Source organism: Pristis pectinata, chromosome 6, assembly GCF_009764475.1.
Source record: "Pristis pectinata isolate sPriPec2 chromosome 6, sPriPec2.1.pri, whole genome shotgun sequence".
NCBI classification, from domain to species: Eukaryota; Metazoa; Chordata; class Chondrichthyes; order Rhinopristiformes; family Pristidae; genus Pristis; species Pristis pectinata.
In genome coordinates, this window is record NC_067410.1 from 90,339,679 (window position 1) to 90,367,200 (window position 27,522).

The window sequence follows — 27,522 nt, forward strand, 5'->3', positions numbered from 1 at the left end:
CAATTTTGTCTAAAAAGGGGCTGTTGTCTTCTAAACATTGCTGTAAATCAATGCAAGATAATGCATCTTTAGTTTTGAGTACAAAATGTCCAATATAATACAAATCTATCGAATATTGTGTGTTTGATTATAATGCAAAAAATTCTTTGTGGCCATCATTAGTGATTACAGGAAGTTGAATGGTTGAAAAGGGTTGGCATAAAAGCTTAACCCTTCTGTTTTTACATTGTTTTCTTTTGAATAATTGCACTTATAAACAGTGAGTGGCTAAGAGAAGGGAGTTTGATAATTTGAGGGAAATTTCTTTGTATTAATGTGGATTATTGGGGGGGGGAGGGGAACAGCATCTGCAGTGCAGGAGAAGTTGCAGGTCACTACGAAAATAAAACTGGCTACTGTTCTGCTTTGTAAGATAATTTTTAAAAATTGTACAGAGGTTCAGTATAATATTCTCAGTGTATTCAGTTAAGAGCATGGGATTTAATGAAATTTATCAATTTCTACCTCTGCTTCAGAAAACTAACAGCTGCATTGTACATGTTCTCAATTAAGAGAAGAATGAATAACAAGACACATTGTAATACAGGAATATCCAGTTAAGTGAACATTAGGAAACAATTATTTATAGAAAGGCTTACAAAAGAAGTGGAAAAGCTAAAGGGAATTGCCTGGAAAGAAAATGGAATTGCTTCACAGATTTGCTTCCACATTAGAAAGGAACTTTAGCTCAGAAACTAGTTATAAACCAAAGTAAAATGGATGTGGGTGAGAAAGAAAAGGCACACACATTACATGTACAAGGAATGGCGAGAAGTAGCTTTAGACTATAGCAGCAAACAAGGAAATGGCAAAAGGTATGAAGGAAGTTACAGAATATAGAAGAAAATATGAAAGTCAATAACAAAAGTATATCAAGATAAAACAACAGGAGAGAGATCTGGAGGGTTTCATAGGGCATTACAGACCTTAAGCCAGTAGTTCTCAAGTTGCCAAGTAATTAAAACTCTGGGATATACATCCAAGAATTATGCTTTTATACTTAGTTCCAATGAAAATTCCATGTTCATTTTTCATTATCATAGAAATTACAGGAAGTGAATTGAACAGAGTTCAGCTGAGTATCATGAGACTCTGTACAAAATGAAGCATTATTTCCTCATATTTGAAATCCAATCTCCTTTAAATAGAGACCAGCACTTCACTGGCTTTTTGTACAAACTTTGTGGTTGTGGTATGGGCACGTGGATAAAATAATCCCTTTGCTCCAACACAACTCCCAACCTCACTAGGAAAACATTCCAATGTCTTTGAGATACAAACAATTCTTCTACACAGTAAAATCTATTGTGATAATTCATTTTGTCTGTTTACGAGTCTTTATAAGTTTCTGCTTTCATTTCTACAACAGTGCTCCTAACTGAAGGCACTACAGTCTATGAATGAATTTACTTTGTAGTGAAAATTCAAGTCAATGATGAAGCGATGAGGCACAGTAGCGTAACGGTTAGCACAATGCTATTACAGCGCCAGCGATCGGGGTTCGATTCCCATTGCTGTCTGTAAGGAGTTTGTGTGTTCTCCCGTATCTGCGTGGGTTTCCTCCGGGTGCTCCGGTTTCCTCCCACATTCTAAAGACGTACGGGTAGGTTAATTTGGGGGTTTAAAAACGGACGGCGTGGACTCATTGGGCCGGAAGGGCCTGTTACCATGCTGTAAATAAAATTTTTTAAAAAATAAGCCAGTGTCGCCTCTGGTAGATTGTGCTGAGTAAGAATAACATCAACATTTTAGGTGAAACGCCCACAGAAGTTGAATTGTACACAGATATTAATGGCAATATCAAGAATAGCTAAACTGATTTGATTTTGGAGTTTGTTAATGATCCATATTCTGGGAAAAATATAGAAGCTAACAACTTGGATTTATGCTACACCTTCATAGTACAAATAATCTCTAATGTGATTTAATAGATATTACTGGTAAAGAAGAAAGGAATCCAGTTACACTTGGTAGAGCCCAACCAGATCTTGCATTAACTTGTGAATGACACAGGAGGCCATTCAGCCCATGGAGTCCATGCCAGCCCCTTGGGGAGCAATTCCATTAGTTCCATTCCTCCTTATTTCTCTCGACCTCTGCATTTTAATCTTTCCTCGCACATACCCATTAATTCCCCTTTGATTCTATTTGCTATTAACCTAGATTAAGCAGCAATGTACATTATCCAGTTAATTTACCAGCATGTCTTTGGGATGAGGAGGAAACCAGAGCACCCTGAGAAAACCCACAAAGTCTCATTGAGGATCTGCAGTCTCTGCAAAGATGAGGTCAAGATCCCCGTCGGGGTCTCTAGAGTTGTGAGGCAGCAGCACTAACTGCAGTGCCACCATGCCACACTGGCATTGGACTGCTATTGCCAGTAGAGCACATGATTATGACCCTTGGGTTTGAAGCAAATATGGAGGTTATCCCAAAAGAACTTAACAAATAGGAGTTGAAGTATCTACTGCTGATGAAGGTTTGAAAGACAAAGAATAAATCAGTGGAGCTGTGGCCAAGGAGAGGGACAAAAGGTCAGATATAGTTGTAGGTAATGAGGAAAACAAGCAGGAATAGATGCATGATGTGTTGACAGGATGATGAAGGAAACATGGAAGCGGGTAGGGATGCTTCCCCCCCCAGTGATTGAGGGCTTAAGATTTGGGAGCTTGTGAAAAGAGGCCAGAGTCAACTGACTAATAAGCTGGGGAAAACATTGTGGAAATTAGAACTCAGATCTGGGGAAAGGAGGATAGGAGTGGTTGGAGAATGAAAATAGAGTGTGGGAAGAAAAGAAGCTAAGTATGGGTCAGGCAGAAAATTCCTAACATAGAAAGCAATAACCACGCCTTTAATATTGCATTTCTGTTCCAGATCAAAATACAGACAATCCTCGAAAAGCTTGAAAATGTTTATGAAATGTTTGAAAAACGTCAATCTAGTTTAAAGAAATTAGCAGCGAAACAGACTCGTCCAGTTCAACCTGTTGCCCCACGACCTGAATCATCTCCAAAACGTTCCTCACCAAAACCAGTTAAAGCACCTGTCCTCAGTAAGTGGCAAATAAATCCTCTCTCATTGTCAAATTTGGATAAGTGACGGCATAATTGTGCAGAGTTCAAAACAAGATGAACTAGAGGCTTGTTCTATCAATCAACATCATAAATTTTGACATTTGATTCCCCCAGATTAAAAAAATGAAATTTCAAGTGAATCAACTGGTTGCTTTCACATCCTATAAGCATCATAAGATCTGTATTCAATACAAGGACAATTTCCAGCGAGTTATCAATACTGATTTTATTTAAAACTTACAAGGTCAGGGGCATGCACTACAGCGGTGGACACATGGGCTACGACCTCTCTTAGCCCATGAGCAATCACTAGAGGACAAGTACATTTGTGTGCAATGTGTTTTAGCATGCCCCTCCAACAATAGATTTAAATTCTTGCATACGCACTTGCACGTGACCTTTCATTTCATCAGTAGCACGACATAGGCAGAAGTTAATTAGTGTTGAATATCCAGTTATTTTACTAAGTGAACTCTTTTAAAGAATATTTTTTATATTATTCTCAAAATGCAATAATTATTTAACTTTACCTGGACTATAGGCTTCAACTTTATCTTGGTATCTTTCTTTTATAATACCTTGAACAGAACATTATCTCTGCTACGAACAAAAAGCAAATAAGTACAAATGCTGGAAATCAGATAAAAACAGAAAATGTTGAAAATACTCAGCAGATTAGGCAGCATCTGTGGAGAGAGAAAAACAGTTATTGCTTCAGGTTGATGATCTTTCAGAACTGAAAATTTTAGAAATTAATATTTTTTCCGTCATTGTGGAGTGATGGAAGGGAATGCCCATTACTGGTGGAGACCTCTTGGTTTCCATCCTATCACAGACATTCCTTTGTTCTCCTCACTCCAGTTTTTTAAAGCATGAAACATCTTAGATTAAAAATGAAAATCAAAACAAGTCTGCAGGTGCTAGAAATTAGAAAACAATAGAAACCACTGGACAGCATCTCTGGAAAGTGAAAGAGTTAATTAACATTTCAGATTGAAAGCCCTTCAGAGCTGGGAAGGAAGGAAAGCAAGTTCAAGGGAGGGATGGATAGGACGAAAGCAATATCTCTGATAGGTTGAGACTGGGGTTGCCCCGGGGATACGCTGTAAGCAAGGTCAGTCAGTTAAAAGGGGCAGTTAGGGAGAGAGAACATGGTCCTTTCTTCATGAAAGCATTGAAATAAGGACAATTGGAGAGTGAAAATACAGATAAAGGAATACCAGAGTTGCAAACTACAGGGCATATCCAGCATGTTGCTTTGTGCTATGGAGAGAAAAAAATCCAGGCTAACATCACAAATGGATGATCTGGTGTGTTCTGATACACATAGGGAAAGTGATATCTCAAGTTGTAGATTCAACAGCAATTTACTTGCATTTCTTCCAATCTAGTGTAAAGCACTCGGTGGTCTCCTCCACAACAGTGTAATCAAATGCAGATTGGATGAGAGCTTTGTGGAGCACCCATGTTCAGTCAATTAGATGTGACACTTCCTATTGCCTGCCATTTTAATTGTCCATCTCACTGTACCCTGACCAGTTTCTGGCCTCCTGCACTGTTTATAATGAGACCCAACATAAGCTTGAAGAAAAGCATCTCATCGTCTATAAGTGAGCACAATGCAACATTCTGAACTCAATATGAAATTGTACAACTTTAGCTAACTTTGCCTGTCTGTACTAGTACAGACCAGGTCATCCATCTGTGATACTGGATTGGTTGTTCGCTCTCCATTAGCACCTGCTGGACATGTTCTTCAGTCCCCCATTTCATAACTCTTACATTGCTTTATCTGTGTTCTTACTCTCTAACAATGCTCATTTGATAACTTTTATGAAGGATCATGCTTTCCTTCCATAATAGCCCTCATTAACCCACCCACCAGATAACTCATTTACAGAGGCAACTCTAGCATCACCCTCTCAGACTCCTTTCATCCCATACATACAACCCCACCTTCCCCACAGCTTGACACTAACTTGTTTTTCTCCTTCCCAGTTCTGATGAACTGTCTTGTCCTGAAATGGTAGCTTTGCTTTTCTTTCCACAGATACTGCCTGACCGCTGAGTGTTTCCAGTAATTTTTTTTTAAAAACTTGGATATAATGAAAGGTCATCAACCTGAAACAAATTACATAAACTTAAGTTAACATAGAGTTAGTGTTTGTAATGTACTCTGCTGCTGCTGCAAAACGCCCAATTTTCATGGCATTTATAACCCAAGTATGTATACCCACAACAATAAACTCTCTCTCTCTCCACAGATGCCATCTTTACTATGAATTCTAACTATAATAAATGTTATTATGGTCATACACATGAACACCTAACTTGCATGAACAATATTACTAACCAGTTATTTTGGCATTGTACTGAAGCATTAATATCAGTCTTTTACTTTCAATATTCAATTGAAGTATAAGTTTCTATGTAAATTATCTGATACTTTCAAATAATAACTTAAAGCACTGAAATTCTTCTTGCTGTTAGCTGTATGTGCATCACAATAATTTGTTAATTCTAGTGCACTCAAATTTAACAATTATGGTCATCTCATTCCTTCCTTATCTTTAATGAAAGTAAAATTCTAATATGGAAAAGAGCCCGAAAAAAAAGCATTGTTTTTAATATGGACCAAGAATAATCATAAATTAATAGCTCAATGTAAATGACTTGAGATAAATAGCTAAGTGAACTTTGTTTCATTACATGATAGCTTAACATGCAAAATGTTAACAAAACAATCCTGGAATCTGCAAGGACCCATCATAACAAATTAAGCCAATGTAGTATTAGATTAAGAGATGAATCTCATCTCATTTTAAAGCATATTTACAGACATTAAGCTGCAAACAATTACAACTGCATATATTAGAACAGGTGTTCAAAGCGATAGGAGGAGAGGATCAACTATCAGGTTAAACAAAATAATTATTTACTTTGACCATAGGTAATGCCTTATCTTCACACTGAGGTTTATGTTACATTCAAAGTTGAGATGAAAAAAATTTCCCAAACTTTGGAAAGCATCCATTAGATTTTTTTTTTGATGTTAAATTTTTTGGGGAATAGTTTACCAAGTATTAAGTATTTTTATTATTAAAGAAAAATCATTAAAAGAATTTTACTTGCTGGTTCAAAAAGAAATTGATATGGTTCAGATTGCAATGTTCTAAGGTTTCATGGAGTCAGAGTACTAGCCCTTCAGCCCATCTAGTCCATGCCGACCTGCCTAGTCCCAGCTACCTGCATCTGGACCATAGCCGTCCAAACCCCTCCCATCCATGTACCTATCCAAACTTCTCTTAAATGTTACAATTGAACCCACATCTACCACTTCTGCTGGCAGCTCATTCCACACTTGCACCATCCTGAATGCCAAGCGACTTAACCTTCTGAACTAGCTTCCTCTGTGGGACTTTGTCAAAGGTCTTGCTAAATTCCACATAGACAATGTCCACCGCCTTTCTCTCATTGACCTTCTTGAAAAAGGTAAGATTGGTTAGACATGACCTATCATACACAAAGCCATGTTGACTATCCCCAATCAGGCTCTGCCTATACAAATACTTATATATCCTGTCCCTTAGAATGCCTTCCAATATTTTACTTATGACCGACGTCAGGTTCACCAGCTTATAATTCCCCGGTTTCTTAGAGCCTTTCTTGAACAACATTAGCGATCCTCTGGCACCTCACCTGTGGCGAAGAACATTTTAGATATCTCTGCCGGGGCCCCTGCAATTTCTGCACTAGCCTCCCACAGGGTCCAAGGGGACACATAGTCAGGCCCTGGGGATTTATTCACTTGCGCCTCAAAACAGCCGGCACCTCCTTCCGTAAACCGGATACGGTCCATGACCTTGCTACTCTTGCCTCAGTTCTACAGTATAGTCTCTGTCTGTCTCCAGAGTAAATGCAGGTGAAAAAAATTCATTTAAGATCTTCCCCATCTCTTCTCAGCTGACCACGCTGATCTTCGAGGGTACCAATTTTGTCCCTTGCTACCCTTTTGCTCTTAATGTAGCTATATAAACCCTTGGGATTCTCTTTCACCCTGCCTGCCAGAGCAACCTTGTGTCCCCTTTTTGCTTTCCTGATTACTCGTGTTCCCTTGCATTCCGTGTACTCCTCAAGTGCCTCATTTGAGGCTAACCGCCTGTACCACCTCCTTTTTCTTTACTAGGGCTTCAATATCCCTCAATAACCAAGGTTCCCCAAACCTGCTAGCCTTGCTTTTTATTCTAACAGAAACATACAGTTTCTGTACTCTCGATATTTCACTTTTGAAAGCCTCCCACTTTCCAAGCATCTTTGCCAGAAAACAGCCTGTTCCAATTTCCTTCTTTAAACCCTGGTTAAACACTTCCTAAAATAACAATTGTATACTAGCTGTTTAATGGCAAATTCAGCACTGATGGAAAAATGCAAGCTAAATTCAACGTATTTTGCTGAAATGTCTGTTAAAAACACACAAATCTATTTACTTAGCTTTGTAGAGGTTCGCGTAACGCTATTACAGCGCCAGCGACCTGGGTTCAAATCCGGCCTCTGTCTGTAAGGAGTTTGTACATTCTCCCTATGACTACATGAGTTTCCTCCAGGTGCTCTGGTTTCCTCCCATATTCCAAAGACGTCCGGGTTAGGAAGTTGTGGGCATGCTACATTGGCACCAGGAGCGTAACAACACTTGCGGGCTGCTCCCAGAACATTATACGCAAAGATGCATTTCACTGTGTCTCGATGTACATGCGACTAATAAAATCTTACCTATTGACTTTGTACCTTAATTAATTATTTCAAGGTACAAGCTGAAGTGCAGGAATTGTCATGATTTGTAGCAGCATTAGTTTATACAAATACAGGGATATAAAGAAGAAAACTGCCTATACTAGAAATTTGAAATAGGAACTGAAAACTCAGTGTGCAACATCAACTAAGAAGGGAACAGTTGAGAATGTTTGGACACTATTCTTGTCAAATGTGGATGATATTGCAGATGAACACCGCTTAGAAGAACCTACTTGTTCAATTGAATGATGATGTAGTCTACAGGAACTTGCACATTAGTCATTGAGAGATACATAGCTTCAGCCCACCATGTCTATGCCAACCATCAAGCACCCATTTTTATACTAATGCTACTCTTACCTATTTTCTCCTCCTTACATTCTCATCAACTACCCCACTCCCCACACAAAAAAATTGGCCACCCATTACACACTAGGAACAATATACACTGTCCAAATGATCTACCAACCTACATGTCTTTAGGACATGGGAGGAAACCAGCAAACAGGAAGAATGTGCAAACTCCACTAGAGTTCAGGATCGAAGCTGGGTCTCTGGAACTGTGGGGTAGCAACTTTATTTACCGTGCCACTGTGTCACCCCTTGGGTATTAATCACTTATCCATTTAGTTAAATAGCTGAAGACTACAGCAATACATTCTGAATTCCTTCATGTTACAATATGGAATGGGTGTAATTACATCTTGATTGCTGCTTATGTGCCTTTTTGTTTCAATCTCCTGAAAAACTACTTTTCCATTCTCTCTTTCCATACTTCTATTTCAAACAGGGAGAGTCAGCATGGATTTAAGGATGGTTGCTTCTGATTAGTGATTGAATACTTTAAGTAACAAGGAGGGTCAATGAGGAAAGGCTTTTCACAAGGTCCCTCATGGCAATTTGGTTACAAAAGTAAAAGCTCATGGGATTGAAGGGAGTGTGGTAAACTCAACTGCAAGAAGCAAAGGGTAATGATCAAGGGGTCTTGTGTGAATGAAAGGCAGTTACTAGTGGGGGTTCAACAGTACCCAGTCCCCCTTTTTGTAATTATATTAATGATTTAGTCAAGATAAAAGAAAGGAATTTATAGATTGCAAAATTGGCCACGTGGTTGAGAGGGGGAAAGCTTTAGGCTGCAGGAAGATATGATGATCTGATTGGTTGACCTTAATCGAATGGAACTTAATATAATTTGGGGAGTGGGTGGTGCAGGGAAAGAAAAAGGTTGATACCAGAACCCAAGAGAATGATGCACAAAGATTGGATACTCAGGATGTTTTATATATTAAAACGAAAAACTGATTGTGAGATGATGGAACTTTCAAAAGATAGGAATGCCTTTGACAGAATGTATCCCATGAATTGTTGGATGCACTATTTCAGCAGGCAAAGTTAATGAACAAAGACCAGGAGATAAAAGAATACTTTAAAAATAAACTAAGTGAATGGTAAATATATGGAGCAAATTGTTGGAATGGATAAAGGAACAGAAATCCTTGAAGTACACACCTTCCTCATGATAGCAGGATTGCAGAAAAAGTTCACCATATTGATTCTTGGGATGGCTGTTTTGTTAATTGCAGAAAGACTTACCAGGTTAGCCTGTAATCTTGAATTTCGGAGAAAGACGCAACTTCATTAAACATGAAAAAAAATTTTCTAGTGGCTAAACGAGTTGATGCTTCCCTGGTTAGGTGTCCAAAACAAGGAGTTACACTCTCAGAATAAGGGGTCAGCCATTCAGGACAGGGATGAGAAATTTCTTCATTCAGAAGGTATTGAATCATTGGAAACAAAAGGGCTGTGGAGGGTCAATTGCCCAGTATATGGAAGAAAAAGATCCATAAGATTTTTAATTATTAAAAGAATCAAGGTATATGTTAGTGCTGGAAAATGATGCCAAGATAAATGATCTGCCATGATGTCATTGAATGGCAGAATTGACACAAGGGGCCAAATTTGCCTACACTTGCTTCCATTTCTAATGTTGAATTTGTCAAAAACAAAAGTTTTCCTACATTGTCAGCAGAGCTTTTCTTGACTGCTGCTCACTGTTGCATTGCAGAAAAGTATATTATGTGGTATGTGTGTTATATACTAGCAGAGGCAGCTTGCAAGAATCTCAGGGCAAGTTTCTGAGTGACAAGATGACCCAACTTTGAGAGCAGTGCAGGCAATTATATTTGATTGCCTAGCAACCAAGCACAACCAACTGCATTGTGCAGAAGCAAAACCAGAATCACCCTCACTCTCAGAAACCTTGGCAAAGGATCCTCACAGGCTATCTCTGCCATTCATTCTTGCATGGCAAAAAGACAAGAAAAGGTCTAACAGTGAAGCGGGAAACCGTCAAAATTTTGGCAAATGCAATATTTGTACTAAGACATGGAAGGAGTATTTGGCTGCAGTTGCAAGACTCCCAAAAGCATAGGCATTTTCCTATCATGAGTGCTTTTTGCACAAGGGTGCTGCTTCCTCCATGCACTATTCTTCAGAAACCAACGCAGATTCCTTCACCCTCTTTCTGCCACCGTCCTCCCATAACTGCAGCATCTCCTTTTTCTTTGGCAGTTCCCGAGCGTCAAGGAGGTCTTGCTTCCACTGCAGTTCTGACGAGTGGAAGACACCATTGCATGAATTCTTTTAATGTGACTTGGCCTTTGCAACACCTCCCTGTGCACCCTTCCCCCTCCGATTGCCATTCACACTACACCGCAGCCCTAAACTCTTGGGTCTGTCTCCCATGATATCTCCAAAATCACAGGGCTCTGCTTCCCACATTGTGGGATCATTCATACTTTGCCAAGGTACCCAATAGCTGGTTGTATTATGGATTAATCTTTAAATTCTTGAGATTAGAACTGAGGGGAAAGTGGCTAATAATATGAGATTCAACCGCAATGCCTACTGTTTGAGAAGCAGAATAACATTACATAAAGCAGCCTTTTTGAAATGGCATTAGCATTTGCTAATGCCTTGTTAATGGTGGAAAAACAGCACATTATCTCACTTGGTCTTTTACTTACACCTATTATATCTCAATGTATCAGATGAAGACTATTTGATATGTTTTTATTTTTAAAAAATGGCCACAGTTATAATTATGTAAAAGAACAAATCGGCTGCATCCTTGCATTTGGTAGTGGGACAGGTACATCATTCTCATTACCAACCATCATTTTTTAAAAATTATTCCACAGCTCCCAGTAGAAGGAGTTTAGATAACATTAGCAATTCAAAGCTGCCGATAGAGACAGAATTAGCAAAGAAAAGAAACGCGAAGAAGCCAAAAGGAAACTTAAAGGTAAGTAAATACTGGTTTGCTTTTACATTGGTTATAGCCTTGTTCACATGCACCTACAGACATTCAAACATGCATAAAAGGATGTGATAAAATTGTTAACGTTATATTTTGCTTAAAAACATTTAACAATTTTTAATTATTTTTTTGAGCAACTTGCTGTGGAGAGGAAATTGATGTAGTAGTAATTATTGCTGCTAAAGGTCAGTAGATTACAGCAATAGCTTTTACTATTCACAATTCCCTTCGACTTAACTTTGATGTTGATTTGGTTCCTTAAGTTTGTCATTTAGCTTCATGTTGCGGGCAAATATAGCTGAAGGAAATGATGAAATTATAACTCACCTATACTTCTCAGTAAGCCCGAATCAGATAGGCAAATACGTTACCTAGAGACTGTTTGAATAAAGAGTAGCTAAATATCTTTTTAAGGGAATCTGCATTTGCCTGGGTGGCAGGGTCAACCAAACATTTAGGAACAGGGCTTGGGGAGATGTAACAGTAACCATCAACATTCAGAACATTTCAAAAGTAGTTCTGGAGTTATATCATGACTAAAATGGAAAAGCTTTTTGAATTACGCAAAAATGTAATCTGGCATGAGGTTGGTAGCCTGACCTTGTTGACAGTTTTCCAGATTAATTTCAATACAGCATAACACAAGGCATTAGTTGAAGTTTACCATTCTTTGCAAGACATTTGTCTGATATTAATGCCTTCAAAGTTTTTGCTGCATCAGTAACTTATTTATGCAGTTTCATATTTTCCCTCTCCCGCTCCTTCCATTTTAGATTGAAGTGATGCTTGAAGCCAGTCAGGGGGGATCCAGTCCCATCCAAGTCACAGCTGAAAGTGAAGAAAACCTGTCTACGAGGAGGAGGTAAGATTCCTGCTCATTGTTCTCAAGGTCTGTCCTTGCACAAGAATGGACATGCTTGCCAATAGAGAGTGTTTAAGCAAAGGACCACCAGACTGATTCCTGGATGCCAGGATTGTCATACAAGGAGAGGCAAGGTCAACTAGCCCTGTATTCATTATGGTTTAGATGAATCAGAGGAGATCTCATTGAAAGGTACAATTTTCTGACAGCCTAGGTGCAGGGAGGATGCTTTTCACGGCTGGGTTGTGCAGAATGTGGTGGTGGTGGTGGTGTTTGGCGGGGGGGAGGGGGAAGAGAAAATCAGTGTTAGGACATGGGCTAAAGCAGTTTGAACTGAGAAGGTGTGTCTTCAAAGGACAGTGGAATTCTTTACCTCAGAAGGCTGTGGAGGCCAAGTCATTGAATATTTGAGATGGAGGACAGATTTTGACATTAAGCATTATGGGGAGAGGGCAAGAATATGATATTGAATAATAGGATCAACTATGATCGTATTGAAATGAAGGGCAGGCTGGAAAGAGTGAAAGGTCTATTGCTTTTTGTTATGTTTTTATATTAATGTGCATTGCAAAAGTTCTGTACACCAATACTGTTGGCAGGTGGGTAAATATTTGGGAGAGAGAGATCCTTTCACAAACAACTTTTCAAACAAGACATGCAGAGAACTATTTCTCACCTTTTGAATGTCAGATCCGATTTCTTTGTAGTTTTTCATCCAAATCAGAAGATTGCAAGTTCAACTTCCACTGCATAGCTTCAGCACAAGAATCTGGGCAAATATACCAGTTTAATAATGAATAAGTGCTGCATGATCAGAATTGCCTCATTTTAGATGTGATGTTAAATTCAGACAGGCGTGTGTAGTCTCAAGACAATTTCAGAGAGAAGCAGAATTTTCCAATTTTGTAAGTAAAGCAACAAAGATCTGACCACTATCATATTGTTATTTGTGACCTTACTCTGCTTAAACAGGCTGCTAAGTTTTCTACACTACAACGATGACTAGTAATGTTTAAAAAAAGTGCATTATTTTCATTGGCCGTGAAGTGCTTTAGGACGTAGTGAAGTCATGTGATGGAAATGCAAGCCTGCCTTAATGCTTTTTAAACTAGCATTGTTAATGATGATTATAAATTTGTTGACGTTTTTAAATTTAAGCAACAAAATAATTTTGTCGTAATGATCCTTATAATACTAGATCACCTCATTCTTTAAAAAGGACTCATATGCAGATCAGTATGAAGCAAAATGTTGTGAAGACAACCTCTTTACCCGCAGCCACAATTACAACAGATACAGGCTCTTAGAACCACATATCCCAAATTATCAGCTGTAAACAATCTTCACAGCCCAGTGTTTGCAACATAAAATGAGGGTCATCATGTAAACTTGAGCCAAGAGGATGATGATCTCTAAGATATTAGCTGAATTGGGAGAAAAACTGCTGAGTTTGAAATCATGCATAGATTTATTCAGGTTTTTTTCCCCTGATACTCTGCATGATGTTTGAAGAACTCACAATTCCACAAAAGCCAAGTAATTCACACAAGAATTTAAAAGGGACCAGAGTGGGGGGCAGGGAAGGAAGAAAGAGAAAAAAGGGTTGCTGGAGGAGGAACAAGGAATCAGAAATAGTGTCTTGGGGGAGAAGGCAGAGAGCGAAAAAAAAGTGAGGATAAGTAGTCTTCCGCTTACTGTAATAAGAGGGAGGCTGTAGGATATGGAATAGGGAGAAGTGGCTCAGGGAGAGAGAAGGGAAAACTGCAGAGTGGTTCAGGTGAAGAAATAGGGAACAGGATTTGTTTTTGAAGGGGAGGGGGGGGGGAGGAAAAAGAGGAGAAGGGTGCATCACTTCACCCACACAAATTAACTGGCCCAGCAGCACCCATAGCACTGTGCTAGCTGCCAGTGTATTAGATTCCAAGATCACAACATCCTTCTCACAAAGAGAAGGAATGGGATGCCAAAATTAGAAGTTTAACAAGAGTGAATTGAAGATGCATCTCACTGGCAATTAGGCATGATCCAAGGTAAAGGCAAAATGAAGGAACACCAAGAGAAATTCAATCCAGAATAGTCAGCTCTTCCAATTAATTTTATACAAGAACTGTTTAAAAAAAAATCATCAGCATCAATAAAGAACACCCAACCTCAGTTCCCATAGGTGTCCTTAATTCACAGGATTCACTAAGAGACCTGTCCACAGATCATTTGAAACAAAGTTAACCTTTCATTTTTGTAAGCCACTAATTTATAAGTCAACCACTTCTCAAAAACCACTGTCCTTTCGAGCTACTGTCCCACATCTAACTTCTTAAAAATCCTTGAATGCATTCATCTGATAAGTTGTCAAATATGATTTGCATCTTTTTGATGCAATGACAGATGCATTACTTCCTCAAAAATCTTTAAGTTCCTGAACTTGATTGCACCCATCCTAAAATGGGAAATATTATGGAGAAGGAAATTAGAAAAACAGAAAATAAAAATAGTCCTGATGAAGTTGAAACATCAACTACTTAATTCTTTCCATAGATGCTGCCTGACCTGCTGAGTACCTCCAGCACTGTGCGTTGCTGCAAATGAAAATACTTAGCTGGGCAGGCATCAGCTGTGGAGCGAGAGCAAGAGAACAATGAACAGTAAGATGAAGCAAAGCAAATCTGTTAGTTTTCCTAAAAGATCCACTTGTGGCAGGTATTGACTATTACCCAAAAATACCATCTCCCTTCTCATTTACATTACTCTTTACAAAAGATCCAACAGTGCATGATCAGTTTCCCCATTAACAGCCACAACATCTGGGTCTTAATTCTACTGCCACTGGTTTCTTTTTTATACAATCCATTGTTTCCCCAAATTTTTGCAAACACTGTGCCTTCCCATTTCTCCACCCTCCCCCCCCTCACCACCATCTTCAAAAGTTTTGGGGCAATTGTCAGTTTTCCCATTCTTGTTAGATAGCATGTTTTCTTTCTCTAAATTTATTTTAAAGTAAAAATATTTTGTGTCTACTTAACTGTAGTGGCAACACTATTATTTGACCTGTGCAGCACAAAATATTCATGCAGAACTTTGCTAACTTTGAATTATTGATTAAGACAAAATTTGATACTTTATATAACTTTTATTTTTTTGGGACAAGTTATCCGTAACATTTGAAAGTGTCAAAATACAAAAATATATTTTCTAGCCAAGCTAGAAAATTTAAACAGGTGCAAAACTAGCATGAGGCTTCCAACAAGTACTTCTTAACAAAACATCGAACCCTTTCATAAATACATCTACAAGGTTTATAATGGAGTAAAAATGTAATGAGGTAAAGTACACATTTCCAAACATAGCTACACAAACCTTTAAATTATGCCACTGCATTTCAGATAATTTAAGTGACTACAAAATCTACTTTGGCTTAAAAGCTTAAATTTGTTGATTTAACCTGAATTATGAAATAAATATTTGTGCAAGATAAGTCACAAGTACTAAATTGAGGTGTAATCAATTCTACCTTTAGTGCAACCTTTTAGCCCTAACAGTAAACAGCTTATGGCATAGAAAACTCTATTCCTGTAACAGCAAGATATCTCAGATGTACACTGTAGAGCAGTAAATCTTTTAGGAGAAAGTGTTCAATGGTTTAATTTTTAAAAATTTACGGTGATACTTTAGAAAATGCTAAAATTGTCACTTAAATTTAATGCATCAAATTTATTCGTATTAAAATTCAGAAGCAAAAATCCTTTTAATGTATGAGAAAACAGGATAACATCCTAATAGCACTTGTAAAAATCCACTTGTAATTTTTCTTCAGTGTTGCATTTACAATCTACCTTATTCAGAGTGTTACTTTGAACATGTGGAAGTGATTGTGATATTTGGCAATTGAGGGCTAGAAAATGATAAAATGATCTGGGTAAAGAATGTAGATTTACATCATGTATCATCCACCAGATGAATAAGTAACAAATGCTGAAGAATAGAACAAGTTTCCCACTTCTGGCAACCTTTGGTACTTGAACTGGTTTGAAACAACGTAGTTAAAATCCACTGCAATATTTCCTCAAAACTGCCCAACTCAAAGGAAAGTTTATCCATTACAGACAAATGTGTTTTCCTATATCCTACACTAACTTCGTGTCCCAAGTGAAAATGCCGATTTACATACAAGTAATAGTAATTTTTTGAGACTGAATTACTGTATAATAACTGGGTGAAGTCTGCCCAAGTTCATTTGAACAAACATTCTTGTTAATCAATTTCCAAAAAAAGTTAGTTGGTTAAACAAATTTTAGTTTAAATGAGAAAGTGAATGTTATTTTCTTTAAAAATATACATCTATATTTACCAAATTATTTCTTGCCAAATGAGAGAATTGCAACTGACATGCTCTATTTTTTTTTTAAAGAGCACCAAAAGATGTACTATAGTTTCTACAACACTACCATTATGTAAAATAAATTGATCAAAAGCAGAAGAGTAAGGAAAACCTTTAAAACTGCTACAGGTTTAGAAACGTGAAGCAGAGATGTGGACTTTAACTTGAAATATCATAGCCAAGCATGTGGAACAAATGTTTGGGACAAACTCAGGCAAAAAAAAATCAGTCAGCGGTGAAATTTCTCCTCCACACTCCCATCCAAACTTTAAGAAACCAAATCCAAATAGTTTTTAAATAAATATTTTATGTTCTTTACACAAGTACAACATGTAAATTCCTAAATCCATCATATCTAGCTTTTAAAACTAATTTACAGTACGTATAATTATGTACATACAAAAATCTGTAAATCAGACATTTGAGGGGCGACCCTTAGTACACCTTCCCTTCTCTAGATTTTCCCACTGCAGTTCATGGAATCATCATCGTTATCAATTGCCCAGAATCCAAATATCAGTGGATAGCATGCTATAATTCTCATTTTAATTTACTGCACAATTAATCTGCAAGTGGCATATGTAGGGATTGTTTAAAGCAAATGCCTTTTTTTTTAAAAAGTAGCTTTGTTTTGATTCTAGAGAATAAATTTTAAGCATTTAAACTGCTAAACCTTTTCTTTCCTTACACAGTACATATGTAAACCAATTAATGTTTGGGGTGTTCATAAAGTTGATGCTGTGATAAGAAGCCAAGCTTAGCAGTATAAATACAAGAGATTGGTCTCTTGGAATCAAAATAAAATATTCTGAAGCAAACTTTGTCAAGCTAGCAAACTGCACATCATTCCTCCAGGTTTATAAATATGGCAATCAGAGCAGTTAACCAATTACCTTGTGTGCCAGGTTGAAATAATATCACCCAACTTCACTTGGTCAAATGCGGCAACCAGGCATTGAGACAAACCAGTATTTCAGGCTAATAAGGGGAATTCAGTATTCTTTTAAATGTCAAGTTAGCATATGAAATACAGTATGTAATATCAATATGTAAAATCTATGGCTCAGCAAAGCATATGCTCAAAAGAGCATGATTTAGTTCATATTTCTAAAGGCCCCAAGACAAAGCTACTGAAGTGCACAGCAACACATTAATTTATAGGATAAAGATGCTGAAGGCTTGCAGATGAATTATCTTTTTGATAAAGCAGGAATTCTTGGTTTGTTTCAAGCTTTAAGTTGATGCAAATCATTAGACTAATTTATTATAGAGTTTACACACATTCATTGCACATTGTGCCAAGCTGACAATTTCTTGCACTATTTCACCACACTGAAATTAAAAGGCAAAAACTGCAGTAGCAGGATGGGAAGACAATGGATGTATATGGTAGGAAGATTTACTATTTAACCAGAACTAGATGTTGATGAGAGGATTCATCTGTTAACTGGAGCAACTCAAGAATCAAAACTTAGATCTGGAATGAGCTTGGTGATGGTATTGGGTTGAGATTAGTTCATGAGCATTGTATATTCGATATGTACTAAATATTTTAAGAATTGTACATCAAGTATATCTAATAAAATCAAAACGTGAGGATTTTTCTTCAAATCAGCAGTTTACTTGTGTAATCACATTACTTTCAAATTTCAAAAAGATCAGTTTCTAAATTAGTTTGCTCAATGAAAAACATGCATCAAGAAGGTTATTTGCATACACACAAAATGAAGCAAAAAAAGTTAAAACTTGAAAAAAAAATCAGCTATGCTAAAGAGGCAATACAATAAACTTGGCAAGGTGCCTTTTCAACACCATACCCAACCCAAAAATTTACTGGTTCACATTTCTGGGATGAGCATTACTTGGAATACACACACACACACGTAAATACAGACAAAAACTAGCTCACTTCAAACTGCAGCTCTTCTGCCATCATCAATTGCAGCACAGGATTGATGGCATTTAAGATGAAGTGAATGATTTATTTTCTCTTCATTGAGGAGAGGTCAGTGATATGATAACAGTGGGAGAAAATTAGCAGAGTATACAGAATGCTCTCTTTCTTAAAAAATAATTTTAAATTAAGAGACAGAAGTGAAACTTCATCTTCACATGTAAACCACTGGCTCATATTTGCAAACAAAAGATTCAGAGGCTTGCTTATCAGAAATATTTAGCTATCATTTTACTGCATTTGGATAACAAGAGCAATAAAATATTTAGAAATATTCTTAGTGCCTTAAAGCCCTGATTTGTACATGCCATGCAATTAACTTTAACATGACCTTTGATTGCATTTCTTTCCTAAGATAGAGATATTTGATGGATATCAAAGTACCTGAAAGAACATGGATTTAATAAGTTTTACTTTTAGGAAAAGTTACTGGATATTGGATTTATAAGGTACCAAATGGCTGAAAAACATGGTGGGTTGGGAAGGGAAATGTTAATTTCATATGAATTTTTGTCTCAATAGGAAATATCTTTTAAAATCATAAGAAAAAAAGGACAATTACTTGAAATATCCAGGATGCACATCTTCATACAAATTGCTATGAGTATTTACTGCTTAGAAAATTGCTACCAGGTGCAAAATGTAGCAACAGCCAAGTGTTATATTTGGCCATTTATCTAATTAAACCAGTTAAAATGTGCATGTACAATTAAGAGTTTGTGGACTAGTTGGCAAAATGCTTCATGGCAGAGTAATCAGGGCTGCCTAGATATTATATTTCTCTGCATTTGATCACTGCTCACCATTTTCTCCAACTAGATCTCTGCAGACAGCTTCTGGAGAATTGCAGCAGCAGACACTAGTATAAGTCTCCATTTACTTGACAGATCATTTGGTTTTCCCATTTTGTAAACTGTTGATACTTGGTATCTTGCACTTAAACAAAATCTATGAACAGTCAAAAAAAACATTCAAGAGTAGTTAAAAGTCAATTTGTTCTCAATTAAACTTCTCCATTTGATATTTTCAATTTCTTTACTCTTTACCCACCAAATCCAACCAGAGTAACAAATTCAGTGCTGTTTTTACTTCATGTAAATAGTGCACTAGGAAAATGCAGCAATACAAGGATACGTGTCTACATAGTATGGTTTGCAGAGAAGGAACATTTTGATAAGTCGACAGTAAAGTTGTCCCCAGAATCCAGAGGTGAGAGAAGTCACTTTTGCATGTGTGGCCTCCCTCCACAAATGGTGGATATCTTTTACATGCCCATGAGAGGTCATCATTTGGTTATAAATACATGGATGATACGGGGCCTTTCCTTCACCAGCAAAATATACATGATGTTGCGGTGGTACTCCCATCTTTTTGGCACAAATGCCCATAAAGACATCATCTATATAAAGGCTGCTGTTTAGAGTCATTAAGGCCTCGTAGACTTTCACTGCAACATCCTGGGACACAACATATGCAGCACCTGCTGTATAATCGGGATATGCAGGCCATTGATACATTTCATATGGAACATAGTATTTACTTTCTTTGTTTCTTACAGGGGGTGCACCCTTGTGTACGCGACCAATCCAGAAATTACTTGTTTCTTTATCTAGCTGTAGCAGGTAGTTTACTAGATTTGGAGTGTGTACAAAAACATCATCATCGGAGGACATAACAAATTTAGCATTTTGGCAGAAAGTATTTGCCCACTTGAACTGGAAGATTAGTTTCAGTGTAAGGTTGTGAAAATCATCATAGAAGTCCTGTTGGATGAGGTCAGAATGCTGTTGATCTTCTATCAATAACTTATGCTGTACAATGTCTCTTTGGGAGAGATCTTTATGTACTCCCAAAACAAAAATTACCTTAATGGTGACCTTCAACTCTGAATTTATATATTGTTCATTGCCCCAAGTCTGACGAATAGCATCCCGCCGAGGACGGTTTTCAGGAGAGGTTTTCACAAACAGAAGGAGTAACACGTCCTGATCTTTGCATTTATTTTCATGGGTGATCAAGTATCTGTAACTGTGAAGGCTAGCTGCTGTCTCCTTGTTCAGAGTCATGCTATCATTCAAAAAATTATAACTATTGATGAGATACCTGTAAGAGTAAGACTTCAAATGACTAATGACATTTGCATCTAGCTCCTCCCAATATAGTAGGATAAAGCAGCAGGAAAAACAAGTGACAACTAACTGGAGAAACTGACATTTTCTTCTTCTGTACACAGTAGTCATCTTGAAAATTTAGTTTTTATTTGACAGTCAAACAGAATTCAAGACTTTTGTGCTCTTTGTTTCTTGAGATTTTGGTGCTGTCTTGCATAGCCGATATAACTAAGTAGATCTACTGTGGTGGAATGCTATCCAATACATACAATTAGCTGTTTGAATTATAAAAATGAGGCATCTCTTGCTGTTTTATTATTAGCAGATTTCAAATTCCAGTGCTTACTCCCAGGAATTAATGGGGCTGTGCATGTGAATGGGGAAAAAAAATCAAAGAACAGAATCCAAATCCATGACCTTCATCTTTGTGATTTTTAATGATATCATTCTACTTCTTGATTATTCCAATGCATCGTGGAACCTGTCAAGATTAACACAAATTCATTAGATTGAAGAATTTTTTAAAAAGTTGGAAATATCACAAAAGTTGGAAAAAGTATTGTCAGTGCAGACTTTGATCCATCACATAAATGAACAAGGTTTCAGGTTTTTTTTTCCTGCTTTGAATACCTGCTACATGCAACTACAGTAATGATCATTCACCTCAAGGAAGGGTTACACCCAAGAGATCATCATTTAAAATTTTATCTTTAAAATAAATCCAGTTATTTTAGATAATACACAATGAACTATGGTAGGTGAATGGACAGGGGTGAAGTTATAAACTAAGGAGGTAACAAATATCTTTTTGAAAGTGCTATTTTCACTTTAAAACAACTTAACTACCTTGACCTGAAAGTGTCAACACCATACAGAAAACAATAATGCCAATAAGTACAAAAATTAAAAGATTCCAGTTGTGACATATGTTAATTATGCTCAAGGCACCCAGCTCTAATGTTGCAGCAGGTTTTCAATCTATGCCTGATTTATGTACATTCAGGCACTTTGCCTGACAAATACATTGAGAAAAACCACAACTCATACAAGTCTTCAAAATTGTCAGATCCACTTTCCTGGAGGTCTCTGCAAGTTTTCCATGCTATTACCTTTAAAAGAACATCAAAATTAATTGTGTATATTTTAAAATTACACTTAAAAGAAATTCTATGTCAAGGGCCCTATAGGTAGCAAATGTCATTTTTGGTACACTTAATGAAACCTTTCAATAGGCTGCTGAAAGAAGACAGCTTTGGTTTATTGTGTGGAATCCTTCTGCAGACAAATGAAGTATTGCATTTATTCTATAGCTATCCTCCAACTTCAACTATAGCTGTGAAATGGCTAAATTTCCCAGGCAATGCACTGACAATGGGATGTAGGCTGGATACTGTTTGCTTAATACAAGTTTACTTAAATCATCCATTGCAAAAATCTTGAAAGTTACCAGAAGCTTCTCAGAATTCAGAACACACTGACAGAAGCACTGCAGATACAAACAAAAATAGAAATTAGAAGCAGGAGATGACCATTGCTCCACTATTCAATACAATCATAGCTTCCACTTCTTTACTCTGTTCCACCTGCTAGCCATCAGCATGACCCAGCCCAATGGTTTCTACTCATTTTGGTATTGTCCTTGTATTAATCCGATAAGCTGCACAGAAATACCTTTATTCACAAAAAGTGAATTACTTTACACATACAAATAAATGGGAGATTTTAGTTTTAACATATTAAAGGGTGGAGAGTATACACCAAAAGAACTGATAACCAGACTGAAGTACTTGGAATTGTTCAGCAAGTGTTGCTGAAATAGCTGGATTGCAGTTTTCATTGTTTGGCTATACCATGGAAACAATGGGATGCAAAACAGCAAAGCTGCAATGTAATGGCAATTTTGAACATCAAGCAGAAAATGAAACAAGTATCAGCCAATGTTCCAGGCTCGTCCATCACCATCCCTGGACAGGTCCTGCCACTCAGGCAAAAAAAAATCACTACACTGGTATATTCTAATGGAAGTTCTCAAAACACTAAATTTGGACCCCAAGACATCTCACTGATTCAGCCCAAGAGTAGAAAGCTTCTTAATAATTAACTCTCTCAGAGGCAATACTTCAAATACTCCATGCTGGAGGAATCAGAGGACGGCAAAGGAATTGAATACTTTCTGGGGAGGGACTTCAAAGTTCATAAACTGCCACTACCGAGTTCTGAACATAACTGCCAGACTGGACTTAGCAGTTTGCAAAAGAATCACAATGGTAGAATATTGTAGCCGATCTCATTCTCAACAACCTGTTGTTGCAGATGTATCTATCCATCCATGACCGTTGGTACTAGTGGGTATTGCACATTTCATTTGGACATGAAGTCCTATTCTCACATGACCAGTCTCAAATTGCACAGGTCAACAGATATCCAGTTCCAAACTGCCATCAGGTAGTGCATAATCAGAACTGCATTCCACCACAATCTTCAACCTCAATCAACACCACAGACGATGCTCAACCCTTGGAACGGAGAAGAGTGCATCAGAAACAAAACCACCCAAAAGTGAGTGCTTCAGTTTTCCTAGCAAGTTGGAAGAATTTTTTCTCAACTAGTGATGAAAATTAGGCAAATAATCCAATAATCCTATAGAAAGGAACCAGAGAAAAGCAAGGTTCCAGGAAAATAACATTTTCATCTCAGACTGTAAAATGGTTGATTCTTCCCATTTTAACCATCCATCAAGATTCTAGCATTAGATGCATCAAGCATCAATTATTTCTACATACTAACAAACGCAGCTGGGCACACGAGACAAGCAGAAACAACAGGTCCCAACAATAACTCCCTTGTAGTCCTAAAGATCTGCATTCCAAACTTGTCATGCTTTTGGTCAAGCGGTCACAGCACTATGACATCCCAAAGGCTGCCTTTAATTAGAATACCCAAAAACCATGACAATTAGAGGCTACAGGATGCATTATTCACAAAACAATCCACTTGATCAGCAATTTATCCAATGCTTTATATATGCACTCCCTCTCCCACCAGTACATTGAGGCTGCAGCATGCATTATACACTTGGCAAGAACTCTTCAAAAACATCTCCCTGTCTGCACTACCTGATAGGAGAAAAGCCTATGGAAAGTCACACACCATTATAACTTGGACCTTATTGTTCCATCATCACTTCTGATTGCCTAGTCTTATTGAAAGACACAAGGAGAACTTTCATCTCCTGATTTGCTGCAGTTCAAAATCAAGGCATACTATTGTGAGGCCAGCCTCCACCAAAGAATTAGAAGATCAATACAGATGACTGACTAGCAACACCAATATCCAGGAAAAGTTTTGTATTGTAACTTGGAGGAAAAAATTATGTACAAACAGACTAGAATTAACAGGCCCAATAATCATTGGGGCTGTTATTTCTAGTCTGTTTGTACATAATTTTAGTATTGCTGGTGCCACTGCACATTTTTGGATCTATATTGGCTAATAACATGACAAAGACAAATCATACACTTACTCAACTATATCCATGCAATTTGGATGACAATGAATCCTAACAAAATCCTGGCCCACCATTCAATTAAAACTTATCACAACACTTTCCTGCATATGCCCTAAAATCAAAAAAATCTCAGTCTCCATCTTAAACACTCAGCAACTGATCCTCCATGGCCCTCGGGTAGAGAATTTCAAAGATTCACTGTCCTTTTGTGCAGGGAAATTTCATTCCTGACTGACAAACCCATTTTGAGATGGTGAACCCTGGTTCTAGACAACCTAGTCAGGGGAAAAATAATCCTATTTCTACCCTGAAAAGTCTGTATGAATCTCTCCTTATAACTCAAGCCCTCCAACCCAGGCAACATCCTTGTTAATCTTTTCTGCACCCTCTCTAGCTTCATCACATCTTTCCTGTAGTGCAGCAACTAGAACTGCACACAATACTCCGTGTAACCTAACTAATGTTTCGTACAATTGTAACATAACATCCTAACTCCTGGACTCAAGGCCTCGACCGATGAAGGCAAGCATGCCACATGCAGCCTCAACCAATGAAGGCATGCGTGCTACACGCTGCCTTCACCACCCCGTCTATTTGTGTTGCCTCTACCCCTCTCCTTTCTGTGGTTAGAAATTATGCATCTTTCAAACAAGCATTACACACAAAATGTTGGAGGAACTCAGCAGGTCAGGCAGCATCTATGGAGGGAAATAAATAGTTGACGTTTCAGGTTGACACCCTTTGTGTGTATTGTTCCAGATTCCAGTACCTGCAGAATCACGCATCTCCAGCCTGAACCATCAACTGTTCTTCAGAAAAACCACTTACAGAAGCCTTACCACAAGTAACACATTTCTACAAATCTCACCAAACCAAAATAATACAGATAGTTGGGTAACATAACCAAGCAGTTAAGTAATCTGTATAATGAAGCATAGTCAATGAAATACCAAAACCAATTAATGCCCAAATATGCCCAATTCTATATTATCACTGAATTTCAGAATCTTTAATCTGCATTCAAGGATACAGTCTCATCTTTGATGAAAACAAAAACATGCAGGTTGCATTTTTTCATAATTTAACAGTGTGACAATGGAGAACTACCAATGAGCCTCTCATGACATACTGATGTTCGCAACTGCCAGCTGACATCATGAGTAATAGGGAGTTACAAATTCCTGTGTGGCTTCAATAAAGCCGTGTGTCACAGATGATTACAGAAAGCATTCCTGACACTTTTGTAATGCCGAGTACCCTGACAGGTGATTCGTAACACCGTTTCGGGGGGGGGGGGGGGAAATCACTAAATGCACTTATAGTATTAATAAATAATGTTTGTCAAGTGATTTACAACCAGAAAGGCCACATTATCAAACTTGCTGAAGCCACATTAATGTTGAAACAAGGTTTAATCCTTTTGCCAACATAAACTGATTGAATAACTGGTCTCAAAATAAATATGGATACAAACTAGATCCCTTGCAGCTAATTTGCATAGTAATTACTAGTAAACTCAATTCAGATACGTCACCCAAAGCAAGCTTCTTCCGAATTTAATGCTCTTGCATCAGCCAAATGTTGACAACAACTGAATACACCTACCCTTGTAGAAAGAATAGTTAGCACTGTTAAATATCCACACATACAAAGCAACATCATAGCTCCAAATGGGGCAAGGATTCTTTAAGATCCCTGAACGTACCCTACATTTAGAGAAATGCAAATAAAGAACCCTAAAAAAAAGCACAAAGAGCTGCTCTAAATCCCAAACTTGTTTTATCTAGTTACAACCTTATGTTCACAACTGTGAAATTAAATACAATGATGTTTCCTAGAAACAAACAAAACAAAAAACTTGCAAGCCCTCTGTTTGACCAGACACTTTCAATTCCAAAACACAGGTATCATTGGAAAATTTAATTATTTCAGGATAGAGCAAAAAACTCCTAATGTGTCTCAGAGAAGCATCAATCAGGCATTGATAAATCCAATCCAAGGGAGATTAGGGACAAAGAGAGGAGTAATTTGCTGCTGGTGAAATAAAGATTTAGCCCAAAAAATAGGTTTAAGGTGGAACTTAAAATGAATGGGCTGAATGTATGCCATCAACAAGTGAAAGGTTGTAGGTTGACAGGCTGTAGATGTACAAAAAAGTTAGACTTGAAATGGGCAAATCAAATGAACAGGTTTCAATACAATCACTGAAATTTCAAATTGGTTTTTTTTTGAAGTCCAGAAAAAAAAGTAGAGTGGGATGGTTGGTGAGAATTGTGCTTGTACGAGAGAAAAGCAGACTAATCCATCAAAATGGGATTATGTACTATAAGTAGAAGCAGTGTAACCCACTTACTGACATCAAGGGGGAAACTATTGAGATATTTTATTGGTCAATGAAAAATAAGAAACTCGAAACATGCCAAGAACAGAATATAAAAAGGTGAGAAGTGTTGAAAAAAAAGTGTCTCAGGGCAATGACACAGCCAGGCTGCACTGAAAAATACAAACATTTGGGAGGCTGGGTTTACCATGGGTTAATTAAGAAACCCATGATGAGTGTTAAAAGTTGGAAGTCTTTGGAAATTATACTGTACCACTATATAATCGAGTTGGTGCAGACCTTTGTAAAATTAGACAATTTTGACCTTGCTCCACAACAGTTAAGTGATTATAGATTGACAGCACCTCAGATACCAGAGGGAATATAAAACAATTCCCTTTGTTTCTATTTTGCATGCAATCTCTCATTACCCTATTTTGTATTCCCCCCCTCCCCCCCCCCCAAAATGGACCCCACACAGTCAGAAAGTGGTCAAACCTCAAAGACCAGATAGAGCAAAGGAGCAACCTCATTGCATGCCCATGCTAAAGAACCCCAGTCTCATTTATTTACAACAAAGTCATCATTTGGCCTCAAATCTATACTAGCTATTAGAGCAAATACTCCATCCTGATTCTCCAATTACATGCCTATGTCAGAGCAAATTTACAGTAACCAATTAACCTAGCAAGAAGCTAGTCTTGGAATATGGGGAGGGAAACCCATATGGTAACAAAGAGAATGTACGTACTTTACACAGACAGCAGGAGAAGACAGGTTCAAACCTAGGTCACTGGAGCTATGAGACAGCAGCAGCTTTCACTATGGTTGTGCTGAATCACTTTTGCATTTTGAAATAACGCAACAACACACAAGACTGAAAAAAAAATTCTGTTTTAAACTTTTCAATGAGGATATCCAGCCCAAACTCTAATGCCACTCAAAGGGTAAAACAATTTGATCTTTCTAAATATCCACCCTTCCTGAAATAAAGCAAATAATTTTGAAATACTCAGCTCTCAAAGCCCATTCTTTTTAGGTAGCAATACTTCAAAAAAAATACAACATAAACATGAATTAAGAGCAGGAATAGGCCACTCGACCCCAAGCCTGCTCTACCACTCAAGAACACAGCTGATCTGATTGCAAACTGAACTTTACCTCCAGTA

General features: G+C 37.6%; 2 protein-coding genes across 7 annotated transcripts in view; one reads left to right on the plus strand and one right to left on the minus strand.

The window, feature by feature from the left end:
* mcf2l2 (MCF.2 cell line derived transforming sequence-like 2) overlaps positions 1-27,522 on the plus strand; it is a 235,805-nt gene that overhangs the window by 126,217 nt on the left and 82,066 nt on the right. For both annotated transcript variants that reach the window (XM_052018737.1, XM_052018738.1), the window contains 3 exons: positions 2,914-3,091; positions 11,105-11,208; positions 11,997-12,085. In XM_052018737.1, the coding sequence (XP_051874697.1) occupies positions 2,914-3,091; positions 11,105-11,208; positions 11,997-12,085 (371 nt within the window). The remainder of the gene's footprint in view (positions 1-2,913; positions 3,092-11,104; positions 11,209-11,996; positions 12,086-27,522) is intronic.
* Positions 1-27,522, minus strand: part of b3gnt5a (UDP-GlcNAc:betaGal beta-1,3-N-acetylglucosaminyltransferase 5a) — a 34,988-nt gene that overhangs the window by 3,198 nt on the left and 4,268 nt on the right. Inside the window, exons 2-4 of one of the 5 annotated variants that reach the window (XR_007956530.1) lie at positions 19,218-21,006; positions 12,762-12,854; positions 3,644-3,713 (exon numbers count right to left, since the gene is read on the minus strand). Coding sequence is in view for 1 of the 5 variants with exons in the window: in XM_052018745.1 (XP_051874705.1) it covers positions 19,521-20,654 (1,134 nt within the window). In the remaining 4 variants the exon portion in view is untranslated. Of the gene's footprint in view, positions 1-3,367; positions 3,800-5,100; positions 5,235-12,761; positions 12,855-15,196; positions 21,007-27,522 lie in introns of those variants that run through there. The other 4 variants (XR_007956532.1, XR_007956531.1, XR_007956529.1 and 1 more) reach the window with 4 other exon arrangements.